A 12,721-nucleotide genomic window follows, 5' to 3' on the forward strand; every position below is an offset into this window, starting at 1 on the left:
TGAGTTCAAGCCCCAACACTGACAAAAAAAAAAAAAAAAAAAAAAAAGAAAGCGGTTTCCTTCGCTTTGTTGGGCTTTGGGCAAAGGGGCCGGGACTGCTGGGGTCCCAGGCCAACTCCGTCCGGCGCCACCCCGTGGGACTCGGCCGCGCCGACTGTCCGGGATGGGTTTCTGTAGGGCCACATCCGACGTCCACCGGCCACGGACCGCCGACCCCAGACGGTGCCGGGCTGGCGGGAGCGACCCCCAAAGCCCCCGCTCGCCACGCCGGCGCGGGCGAGTCTCCGCGAATAGACTCGGCCCAGCTCCCGCCACCGTCGGGTACAGCGGGGTCGGGGGTGGGGGGGGTGGAAGGAGGGCCGGAGGAAGCGCTTACATCAGCCGCCCCACGTGCGGCGGCGGCGAAGGAGGAGGGGGCGGGGGTAAGAGAAGGGACGAAGGGGCTGGGAGGGAGGTGGGAGGAGGAAGGAAGAGGGAGGAGGGGGCGGAGGGGAGGCGGCTCCGCTCCCGGCCGCGCCTTCCGCAGCCCCTGCCCCGCCCCGCCCCGCCTCCCCGCCCGTCCCGGCTGCGGCGTCCGCGGGTGAGCCGAGCCGCGCTGCACGAGGCCGAGGGCAGCCGAGCAGTCGCCGCGCCGCGTCGCAGGTTTAAGCGCAGTGCGGGGCCGCGGCCGGGGGCGGCGGTAGTGAGGCCAGCGCCGCGCTCCAGCCCCCTTTTCCCTCCATGGTTTCTCTCCGCTCCCGCGAGTAACTTGGCTCCCGGGGCTCCGCTCGCCCGCACGCCGCCCTGCGCTCGGGAACGCGCCACGCGCCGCCGCCGCCCGCAGACCCCTTCCGACGGCCCTCGCCGCGCAGGCCGGGACGCCTCTCCCCCCTCCGCCCCCGCCGCGGAAAGTTAAGTTTGAAGAGGGGGGACGAGGGAACATGGACATGAAGAAGAGGATCCACCTGGAGCTGAGGAACCAGACCCCGGCCGCCGTAAGTGCAGCCCCTCGGGCGCCCGCGCCCTCGATGACTTGCACGTAATGGTGGCCACCTGCGGGGCGCGGGCCGCGGGGAAGGCGCAGCTCGCCGTTCGGACGGGGAAGGCGGGCGAGCGGGCGGGCGGGCGGGCGCGGAGGGGGGGAGCGCGCGCGCGGGCATTAACTCTTTGGCGCCCGCGGGGAAGCGGGCGGGCGGCTGGGGGAAGCAAACTTTGAGGTGCTCGCCCGCCGGGTTCTCGCCCGCCAAGCGCGCGGGCGCGCGTGGCCCGCGGCGAGGGCGGGCTCCGAGGTTGTGTAACGCTGGGAGCCATATTTGCAGCCTCCTGGGATGCGCGGCCCGGCGGAGGCCGGCCCTGCCGGGGTTCCGAACGCCCGGGCCCCGCGGGGAAGAGCGCGGGCGGGCGGCTGGGCCCGAGCCCGGCGGGGGAGGGGAGGTTGTCCCTGGAGGTGGTGGGGGGCGCGGACCCCCGTGGCGCGGGGCCGGGGCGGGCGCGGCCTGGCGCGGAGCGGGGGAGGGGCGGGCCTGGCGGCGGCGGTGGCGCAACGGCCGCCCCTCCCGAGGCCAAGTTTGAAAAAAGGATGCAGTTCCCGCCATTTTTTTCAAGCCTAAAAATAAAACTTTGTCCTCGCCCCCATTCGCCTCGCTCTCCTTCCGCCTTCGGCCTTCCCTTCTCCAGCCTTGTCCAGGCTCGGCTGGGTTCGCCAGGTGCGGCGGTGGAGGCTCGGGCTTCGCCCTCCCCCGCGCGGCAGCGGCGGCGGCGGAGCCCGGGGCTCTGCCCGCGAGGCCGGCCCCTCGGTGTGGGCGGGCCGCGGCTCCGCGCGCCACCGGGGCGCGCCACAGCGCCATGTTGGCGGGCGCCGTCTTCCTCCGCCTGGTGAGCCGGCCTTGCCCGCCGGCCGCCCCGCGCCGAGTCCCGGCCTGGTCACCGCTCCGCCGGTTAGTCGTGGCGCCCCCCCCCCCTCCTGCCGCCGCTCTGTCCCCTGGCGGGCGCGTCGCCAGCCCCCTCCTCTTTAAAGGGCCACGGAGGCCGGCGGCCTCTGCGGTCGGCCGCGGCGCGCATGGGAGGCGACGGGGCGGGCGGACCCCTCTCGGGCGACCGGCGCCCCCGGTCGCGAGGAATCCCGCAGAGTCCCCCGCCGCCCCGGCTAGCCGGAGGCCACGCTCCGCCTCGGCAGGTGACCGTGGTTAACAAGTTGGGAACTTGCGCGGGTGGATCCGGGCGTGCGCGGCCGGGGCTTTGTGTCCTCGCCCGCCGCCTGGAGCGCGCCCCGCCACGTGGGGCGGCCGGCCGCCTCCGAGGATCGAGGGCCGCCCGCCCGCCGGTCCCGGGACGGCGGCGCCGGGCTTCTCCGGCACGCGCCCTTCCGCCCGTCAGTCAGACATTTTGTGCCCGCCACGTGCTCGTGCCTTGAATGGTAAACCCGCCTCTCCCGGGAAGAGGAGGTGTGTTCCCACCACCAGGACCTGCTCCTTCCAGACTCTTCCACGTAGAATATCGAGTAACTAAATTTAGCCCACGTTCCCTTGAGAAGAAGTACACGGTGTGGGACTTGGGGGGGGGTGCTTAAAAACGAGTTAATCTTTAGGACGTTTGTAGGTTTGTTAAAACGCGGGGTTCTCGCGGGTGGGGGGGGGACGCCTGTCTGGCCGATTCCAGCGTGTGTGTTTAAGGTGTGTGAACTGACATGACCTGTGCATGGACAGGTGTTTGCCTTTCACGCTAAACCTGAACCTTGCCGAAGACAGGCTGGAGTCACGCCGACTGGTGAATGAAAAGTAAATACCCTTTGTGGGTCCTGGTGTTAAACACATTTAGCTCCCAAAGCAACAAGTGGTTTGGTGGAGGCTGCATTGGACAGCACTGCTGGTGAAATAGTTGGCTGCCCCACGAGGTGCCCCAGAGCCTGGGAAAACATGCCCTGGCTTTTAAACCCTGGGGACCTCCTCAGTAGTGGTGGTTTGAGGACCTTAGAATGATGGAAGATTGCCAAGGGTATGAAATAGTACAGTTTCTGAAGAGGGATGAACCTAGTGGCAGGTGCTCAATTGGGAGACCTCTTATCTTTAAAAAAAAAAAAAAAGAAAGAAAGGCAACAAAACACTATTCCTTATACTGGGATTCCACTTGATCCACCCTGCCAGCCATTATGGGGGGGGGGGAGGAGGTGTTTCCAGTCCTGGGGCTTGGACTCAGGGCCTGAGCACTGTCCCTGGCTTCTTTTTGCTTAAGGCTAGCACTCTGCCACTTGAGCCACAGCGCCACTTGTGGCTTTTTCTGTGTATGTGATGCTGAGGAATCAAACCCAGGGCTTCATGCATGTTAGGCAAGCACTCTACCGCTAAGCCACATTCCCAGGCCCCCCCCCCATCTTTTCAAGACAGGATCTTGCTTTATATAGCCAAGGTCTGCCTGCACTTTCATAAGTGTTTCCATTTGTCCTTGGAGTGACAGACACACAACCATTGACATGAAGTCTCTCAAATGCTTGGGCTGGCCAGCAAGCAATCCAATCTACTCTTCTTACTTAACCTAGAATTGGGCTTAAGTCACTGTACCCAGCTAAAACAGCTTTTTGGAGGACGGAGGTAGAGAGATACTTCGGTTTTTGTTTTTGACACAGTCTTATTACGTATCCCTCCTGTCTTGCACAAGTATCTTCCTTAAGGCAAATGAAATTTTTGAGATGGCACCTTGAAAATAAGCTAATCATGTGGAACTTTAGGTGTTACATGCAGGGATATGTTGTAGACTGCAAAAATTGTTAATCATTGTCAGTCTGCTCTGTCTGCTACAACTCCCTAAATTTAAATATTTTCATTTGGGGAGACCATAAGATAGCATTTTCCCGTGGATTGTACTTGTACTGTTGGTGGTATGGACCCTAGACTGGAGTATAGGGCATGACTATCATATCTTATATAATGGGTTTCTTTTCCTTTTCTTTTAGGTAAGGATCTTTCACTATGTAGCCTGGGGTGGCATTATACTTGATTTGCATTGCATTGCCAGCTTATTCTGTGATGGGGGGGTGATTTTTTTTTTTTAACTTACATAGTTTTAAGACCAAATGGACTTTGGTGTGTGTTTCACAGCATTTTCGTTTTATTTGAAGTTTGAACAGGTTGCATTTCTTAATATTTGCCTTATGCTTTTTGGACAATTCAAAGGCCACTGCTACAGGTTCTGTTTATACACACACACTTATATACATACAAACATACATACATACATTCTAATAGGTAAGAACAAGAGAATGTGTGTGTGTCTATCCATCCGTCCACGCCTACTCTCACAACTGTGGGTTAAACCCAGAGATCTCTAGAGCTACACATATCTCCTAGGAATCATTTGATATAAAAGCTAGCACTGGCTGGGAATGTAACTCAGTGTGTGTTCTCAGTTACTTCTCTGATAATAAATTTTACAGTACGATGGAAATTGGTAGTATTGTATTGTCAGTAAGGTGAGACAGACACTAGCAGTGGCCAGTTATAAGCCAAATTTAGTTGTGCTCCAAGATTAGAAAAGAATACCTGCTCTTCACCATGAGGTTCTCATCGTTCCATTACATGCACATGCAGCTCTGTCATGAGTAGCTCTTTAAACGTACCTGTGGTCTGCTTGCCTTCATACTAATGCTCTTTATGGTCCCATTCAAAGTTAGAAAACCAAGTAGTTTCTGAGGTTAAGAAGATCTGTGAACTGAGCATGAGTGTACTTGCTGTGGTATACAGTACTGCTACTTTAGTTCTGTTTGATGTGGGGGACAGTTAGATTTGCTTGGCTTGCATCTTTTTTGACATTTCTCCCAACTTTTGGCATGTATTGAGTGTTTTTTTTTTTTTTTTTTTTGCCAGTCCTGGGGCTTGAACTCAGGGCCTGAACACTGTCTCTGAGCTTCTTTTTGCTCAAGGCAAGCACTCTGCCAACGTGAGCCACAGTGCCACTTCTGGCCTTTTTTTTTATATATGTGGTGCTGAGGAATTGAACCTAGGGCTTTGTGTATAGGAGGCAAGCATTCTTGCCACTAGCCCATATTCCCAGCCCCCTAATTTTGAGTTCTTATATTGGATGTTATAATTGGTTGCATGGCAACTGTTTTTCTTTTCATACGAATAGTATACCTTTGTTATACAAATAAGCAAAAAATAGCAGATGCGGTTAATCAAAAAGAAGAAAATAGAAATCATACATGCTTATCTAGCCTTGTATACATTTTGGTATGATCCAAACTTTTGGATCATACTTGTTTATAAGCCTTAAAAAATAATACTGTGACTGTGCACTATGCTGAAAATGAACTTGTGGGTGGGATGGAAGGGGAAACAAACTAGGAGGGAAGGAGTGAACATAGTCCAAAAAGAAATGTACTCATTACCTGATTTTTGTAACTGTTAACTCCTCTGCACATCATCTGTATAATAAAAAATTAAAAATAACATGTTTCTGTTGTTTAATATCATATAGGCTCCTTTTTAGTGTCAATGTTACTATAAAAAAGCCACAATTTAACCATTCCTTTAGGTTGTTAACTGTTCTTTTCCTGCCAAATTGCTTCTGGAGTTTTGTTCTCGACATACCAGGAGGCTATGCAGGTGCTCCTTCACTCTTACAAGCATTTCTGCTGCCTGGACACATTTTTGTGTGGGTTTTTTGTTGTTGTTTTGCCAGTCCTGGGGGTTGAACTCAGGGCCTGGGCACTGTCCCTGGCTTCTTTTTGCTCAAGGCTAGCACTCTGCCACTTGAGCCACAGTGCCACTTCCAGCTTTTTTCTATATATGTGGTGCTGAGGAATCGAACCCAGGGCTTCGTGTATACAAACCGAACACCTTACCACTAGGCCTTATTCCCAGCCCTGCCTGGTCACATTTTTGTCATTTTGTGGTTTTACTTCATTTGTGGATGTGTGTTTTTGTATGTGTTTCCACATAGTGGTGCTAAGGATTGAACCTCACAAATGCAAATGCTAGGCAATGTGCTCTACCACTGAATCTCCCCCACACCCTCCACTGTCATTTTGGAAGCATTCTTGTAAAATAATAGGGTAGAAGATATGAGCATTAGCTCAGAAGGATGGAAATTGAACTGCAGGAATTTGTTGTATGAAAGGATTTCAGTTTCAAGTCAGATTATGAATAGAATGCATATTGGTCCATGTCACTGCTTTTTCTATTTTGGATCATCTTACTGTAATCGTGTGTTTTTAATTAAAAAATTGTTTCCTGGGGCTGGGGATCTGGCTCAGCAGAAGAGTGCCTGCCTGGCGAGTGCAAGGCCCCGAGTTCGGTCCTCAGCTCTGGGGAAAAAAATTGTTTCCTCTGTCCTTTCCCCTTTCCTATCACAAAAACATGCTATAATTGGAGGAAGTCACCCCCAGACAATTAAGCAAATTGATCTTTTTTTTTTTTTTTTTCTGAGCAGCAAGGGAGTGGCAAGTGAGGGCAAGTTGGAGACAGGAGGGGAAATGCCTGTGGAACTATGTAGTTCAAGATTTTCAGTGAAAAAAGTAGGAAATAGTACTGTTTACTGCAAACTGTAGAGAACAAATACAAGAGTTAAATAGAAAGTGGGATGGGTATTTTTAGTTCTTTAAATGCTTACCATATTCATGTTTATGGAAAACAAAGTTCATTTGAAGAAGGAGGGATGAGAAGAAGAATGGACTTGACCCCCAAAGTTCAAATTTTATCTTTTAGCAGGCTACCTGTCGAGTGCTTGCTCAGCCTTCACCTCACTCCTTAAATACCAGCCCTGGGAGGGCTTGGGACACACAGGGTTTGAGCCCTTTCTCCCTGGATTGGATTTGCTAATTCGTTCTTGATCTAGACTGGGAAGGGATTATACTGGCCACTTACTGTCCCTAGCACCCTCTTCCAAACCTATTCTCTCCTTTGCAAAATAGTGGGGGTCACTTCATACCCAAGACTAAATGGGAGGAGAAGCTTAGTTATACCACTGAGGGGACCCACTCAGACACAATTAGCTACAAAGATGAATTATAAATGGAAGACTTGAGCTTCAACAAGTGCAGAAGGATTTCCACTTGGAGTCTATCTGACTTAGCAGCAAAATACAGAGAAATGGTAACTAAAAGTTCTCCAAAGCAGTCTCCTCCCAGGACAGAGACCCAAAATGAATCCACCACAAATCTCTTAGGTGTTTTTTCTAAGAGTACTCATAACTTGTTTAAGATTTCACTTTTTTTTTTCATTCATTCTAGAAATTTTTTTTCATGCTCAAATCATTTATTTTAATGCCTTCCCTCACAGCTAAACTTTGTTAGGTAGTTTTTTTTTATTTATTAATTAAAGAAAAGTTTTTTTGACAAGGTGTTGTGCAAAAAGGGTACAGTTACATAGTAGGGCAGTGTGTACATTACTGGTGATATCTTACATCCTGTTTTTCTTTCCCTTCCCTAGGTCGGTAGACATATATACAATATACAATGTACCAAGAACATATACAATAGCCACGTGGCCTACGCTGAAGAAAATTCGCCTAGGGCTTTAAATGTAATGTCGACAATAGACAATATGTCGTCAATAGTCTTATATGAATGTACATACATAGCTTTTGAGCTATTGTGATCCACTGAGAGGTCAATTTTTGACCTTATATGTTGAGTAGTTGTTTGGTTTTAGTTACATAGTGTAAGGTCGCTGACCTAAACATGTGGGAAATACCATTTGACAAGAAGTTTTTGGTTTCACAGACCTGGTCTCTACTGTCACCCCTCCCCCCACCTTAACAGTCATATATCAGGGAGATCATGCCCCTTTGTTTTCTGTGTTCTAGGCTTGTCTCTTAACATTTGTTCAAGGGGCTGGGGATAGGGCCTAGTAGCAAGAGTGCCTGCTTCATATACATGAGGCCCTGGGTTCGATTCCCCAGCACCACATATACAGAAAATGGCCAGAAGTGGCACTGTGACTCAAGTGGCAGAGTACTAGCCTTGAGCAAAAAGAAGCCAGGGACAGTGCTCAGGCCCTGAGTCCAAGCCCCAGGACTGGCCAAAAAAAAACCAAAAAAAACCATTATTTGTTCAAGTTCTGACCATTTCCCTGCGAATGCCAATATTGCACCATTTCTAATCACTATGTAGTATTCCATTGTGTATAGGTACCATATTTTTTGGATCCATTCATCTGTGGAGGGGCATCTGGGTTGTTTCCATATTTTGGCTATTGTGAATTGTGCAGCAATAAACATGGATCATTCTAGAAATTTTATATGCCTTCCTAAAGAAACCTATTCCCAAAGGAGACCTTCCTTCCTTTTGTTCTTGGAAGGCAGATATGCACACTTCAAATTTTAAAAGTTCCTCACTTGAGTGTATATATGTGCTACACATATACCTAAACTTCTGTTAATCTATTTTTCAGTAAGAGGGTAGGTGAATTTTATCGCTCCCACTTCAAATGCCGAAACTATCTGAGAGCAAAACACCGTGCTGTGCTTCTGCTTAGAACTTTAAGCAGACTTGAAGTCAACTGATAGGGTTTTCAGACCTGCTATCTTGGAGCACAGCCCTAAGTGAGGCCCCACTTTTTGTGTGGTAATTCCCTGGCTCTTTACTGTGCTCATCCTCTAGTGGTTCTCATTGTGTGTGCTTCTGGAGCTCTTCTCTGGAGGGTAGCACATTTCCTTACATTTTTCCCAGCTTTCCTGGAAAAGTCAAGGGAAGAACCCTTTCTGTGTAGCCATTCTGCCCCGTCATCCCAATAAATTGTGTTATTTTTTGGTAGAAAGAGTTAAAGGTCTGGTGAGTTGTCCTTGCTCTCCCACTTTGAAACTCGCATCTATACCTAAGTCTTTTCTTCAGAGGAAAAGCTGTCCCACTGCCACCAAAAGTAGATTGCTCTGTCACTGAGCTACATTTGCAGCCCCTATCTCTTCTATTAAAATAAAAATAAGTCTTCCAATATATAACCCATGCTGGTCTGGAACTTGAAATTACCTGCCTGAGTGCTAGCATTACTAACATACACCATCACACCTGGCTTTCTTGCTCCTTTTGTCTTTCCCTCTCCCCTCTTCCCCTCCACTTCTCCATATCCCTCTCTTTGCTGGAGTTTGAACTTGGAACCTTATGTTTGCTCTGTTTGTGCAAAGTACTCTACCATTGGAGTGTGTCGCACCTCCAGCCCTTCTTCATTTGTTTTTACTATGCATTTTACTTAAAAATTATGGCTAAGTTGTTGGGAGTATTTCTTCTGATGTATTTTTCCCCCTTGCTCATGGTAAAGATATCCATGAGAAAAAGTAAAAGGCAAATAGTTAGGGTTTTGTGATTTCCTTTGCACGTTCCTGTATTAGGGCTTGAACTTGGACCTGGTGCTGTTCCTTTTTTCACTCAAGGCTGGTGCTCTACCACTGAGCCCCTGCTTCATTTCCAGCTTTTGTTGTTCTAGGGCTTGAACTCAGGGCCTGGCTACTGTCCCTAGACTCTTTGAACCGTAGACCTCTACCATCTTTGATACCCAGCAAATAAACATGTTGTGTCAGCCACTTTATAGCCTTTCTCTCACCCTCCCTTCAGTGATTATCATCCTGCTGTTTGGTTCAGTGCTCTACCACTTTGAACCACAGTGCCATTTCTAGTTTTCTGATGGTTAATTGGACATAAGAGTCTCAGATTTTTGGGCTGGGAATATGGCCTAGTGGCAAGAGTGCTTGCCTCCTACACATGAATCTCTCCGTTCGATTCCCCAGCACCACATATATGGAAAGTGGCCAGAAGGGGCGCTGTGGCTCAGGTGGCAGAGTGCTAGCCTTGAGCGGGAAGAAGCCAGGGACAGTGCTCAGGCCCTGAGTCCAAGGCCCAGGACTGGCCAAAAAAAAAAAAAAAAAGAGTCTCAGGTTTTCCTGCCTGGGATGGCCTCGATCCTCAGATCTGTCTCCTGAGTAGCTAGGATTATATGAGCTTGAGCCACCAGCACCCAGCCCATTTCCAACTTTTTGATGATCAATTAGAAAGGTCTTATAGACATTTCTGTAGAGTCTGGCTTTGAACTGTGATTCTTGGATCTTAGCCTTCTGAGGATTATGTGAGGCTCTAGGACCTGTTGGTATGTGTGTGAGCATGCAAGTACCATGACTTGAAATGAGTCTCGTACTCTGGGCTGGCTTGCATGCACACAGCTGGTGCTCTGCCACTTAGGCCACGCCTTCAGTTCACCATTTTGCTAGTTAAATGGGAGTGGGGGGAGTCTTGCAGTTTTCTGCCCCAGCGGTCTTCAAACCCTAATCCTCTAGGTCTCAGCCTCTGAGTAGCTAGAAATACAGGTGTGACTTACCAGTGCCTGACTAGATTTTCATAATCAAGAAAGGTCACAAAATTAGAAGCCCCCCCCCCAAAAAAAAATTCTGAGCATCTTAACTTTCAGGGACTATTGAGATATGTATTATTATTAATTTTTTTGGCCAGTCCTGGGCCTTGAACTCAGGGCCTGAGCACTGTCCCTGGCTTCTTTTTGCTCAAGGCTAGCACTCTGCTACTTGAGCCACATCGCCACTTCTGGCCATTTTCTATATATGTGGTGCTGAGGAATCGAACCCAGGGCTTCATATATGCAAGGTGAGCACTCTACCACTAGGCCATATACCCAGCCCCTGATATATGTATTTTTAAGAAAAGGAACCTGTCTAGTCCACACATTTTTGTCATGCATCTATTCTAGACATTTTTCATGCCAACGTAAATTCTAGGAACAAGTCTTAGTAATGGACATTTAGGCCATTTTCTAGAATTTTTCCCATCATTTTTCATTACTTATGCCTTATCCTTTGTCTGTTTGGACCACTAATCAAATGTCTTTCAGTGTCTCTTTGAACCTCTAATCAAATGTCTTCCAGGCTAGGCTGTGTGTCTTGATTCTGTCTCAAAAGAGAAGGTAGGAGGGGTGTGTGTGTGTGTGTGTGTGTGTGTGTGTGTGTGTGTGTGTGTGTGTAATATAGGCATATAAAATTCCTCACAGTTCTGGAGGCTAGGAAGTTCAATATGAGTGTCGTCAGATTCAGTGACTGGACAGGGTTTGTGTTGTTTCAAAGATACTGACTTGGCTTGTGCTCACATGGTCAGAGGGACAGGGTAATCTATTCGGTCTTTTTTTCTTTTTTTTTTTTTTCTTTTTTTTAATCCATTCTGACTACCCTTACTTTCCTACCACTTTCTATTACCTGATGATTCCAATCACAGCACTTCATCGCAGACCTCCTTCAACTCCAGACCCAAGTGCTGATGGACTGTTGTATATTTTTACTTGGACATCCTATGGGCATCTTCAGCTTGGCATTCCTTGTGGTATTTATTCTGTTCCCTTTTCAAAAGCTGCGCCTTATTTCTGTGAGGTTCTCTTTTTTCTTCAGACAGGATCCTACTACTCTGTAACCTAGGTTGGTCTGGACCTTATGATCTTCCTGCCTCAGACTCCTGATTGCTGGAATCACAGATGTGCACTGGCACACCTGGCTTATAGGTTCTCATTTATTAAATTCAAACCGTAGACCTCTACCATCTTTGTTTTGTTTTGTTTTTTTGTGTTTTTTTTTTTTGCCAGTCCTGGGGCTTGAACTCAGGGCCTGAGCACTATCTCAGGCTTCTTTTTGCTCAAGGCTAGCACTCTACCTCTTGAGCCACAGCGCCTCTTCTGGCTTTTTCTATATATGTGGTGCTGAGGAACTGACCCAGGGCTTCATGTATACGAGGCGAGCACTTTACCACTAGGCCATATTCCCAGCCCTCTACCATCTTTGATACCCAGCAAATAAACATGATGTGTCAGCCACTTCACAGCCTTTCTTTCACCCTCCCTCCAGTGATTCTCATTTTGCTGTTTGGTTCAGTAAGCATGCTCTAACCTCCATGTGGATTCTCTGTGGGTTTTGTTTTTGTTTGGAGACAGTCTTGCTAAGTACCCAAAAGGCTGGCCTCATTCAGTCCTGCCTCAGCCCTACTGTGTTGAGCTTGCTATGGTATTTTTTTCTTCTAATTGTTCCTGAAGCATTTTTCCCTGAGCTGGAAGGCAGTAAGGGGGGGGGGGGACCTTGTAGTTAATTCTTCCTTGTTTATTAACCTTTTGGCATGTTAAATGTTATTCTGTATAACTGTTTAGGTACCTTGTCAATCACAGAAAATCTCTTAAATCAAAGTGGGTGTATTTTAATTGCATTTTAACATTGCTTAGATGGGTGGGCAATTGCATTTGGCTGTTGTGGTTTTGAGACAGGCTGTCACTGTTGTAGCCCAGGCTAAATAAACAACAGAAGTTCTTGGTATTTCCCGTTCCCTTTCCCCGGGGTTGTTAAGTTTTGAGCATTTAATCTGACCCAGAGTTGTTGTCTACAACAATTTCATGAGGTTGAGATAAATATTATGCTCCCTTTTTAGTAAACTAAAGCCCAAGAAGGTTAAATGACTTTTCTAAGTTGACAGAGGTGGTTGTGTCGAGGCAGGATTGAACCCCAGGTATCTGTTTCCATAGCCTGGCTCTGTTAACAGATGACCTTTTGGTGTGAGAAAAAAAAGAGAGAACAGAGCCAGGGGTATTTAGCAAAGTGGAAGGAAAAGGTATAAGTGTGTGCATCCTGAAACCAAGGCTCCTGAAGAAGTAGGGTAGTAAGAGATAGACATTTATGTATTGATGGGAGAGTACCAAGCCAGTGTGTATACCATAATTGCTAGCAATTACTGGACTAGCATCATTGGATTTGTATGGGAGGATAAAGACATTATTCTTTT

At 48.5% G+C, this 12,721-nt stretch overlaps 1 protein-coding gene across 2 annotated transcripts in view; it reads left to right on the top strand.

The window, feature by feature from the left end:
- The first annotated feature begins 601 nt into the window (after positions 1 to 601).
- Anp32b (acidic nuclear phosphoprotein 32 family member B) overlaps positions 602 to 12,721 on the top strand; it is a 28,898-nt gene continuing 16,778 nt past the window's right edge. Inside the window, exon 1 of one of the 2 annotated variants that reach the window (XM_048337902.1) lies at positions 602 to 974. In XM_048337902.1, coding sequence (XP_048193859.1) covers positions 921 to 974 — 54 coding nt within the window. In that variant the 5' untranslated portion in view covers positions 602 to 920. Of the gene's footprint in view, positions 975 to 2,017; positions 2,156 to 12,721 lie in introns of those variants that run through there. The other variant, XM_048337899.1, reaches the window with a different exon arrangement.

The sequence above is a fragment of the Perognathus longimembris genome, chromosome 1, assembly GCF_023159225.1.
Source record: "Perognathus longimembris pacificus isolate PPM17 chromosome 1, ASM2315922v1, whole genome shotgun sequence".
In the NCBI taxonomy this organism is placed as follows: Eukaryota; Metazoa; Chordata; class Mammalia; order Rodentia; family Heteromyidae; genus Perognathus; species Perognathus longimembris.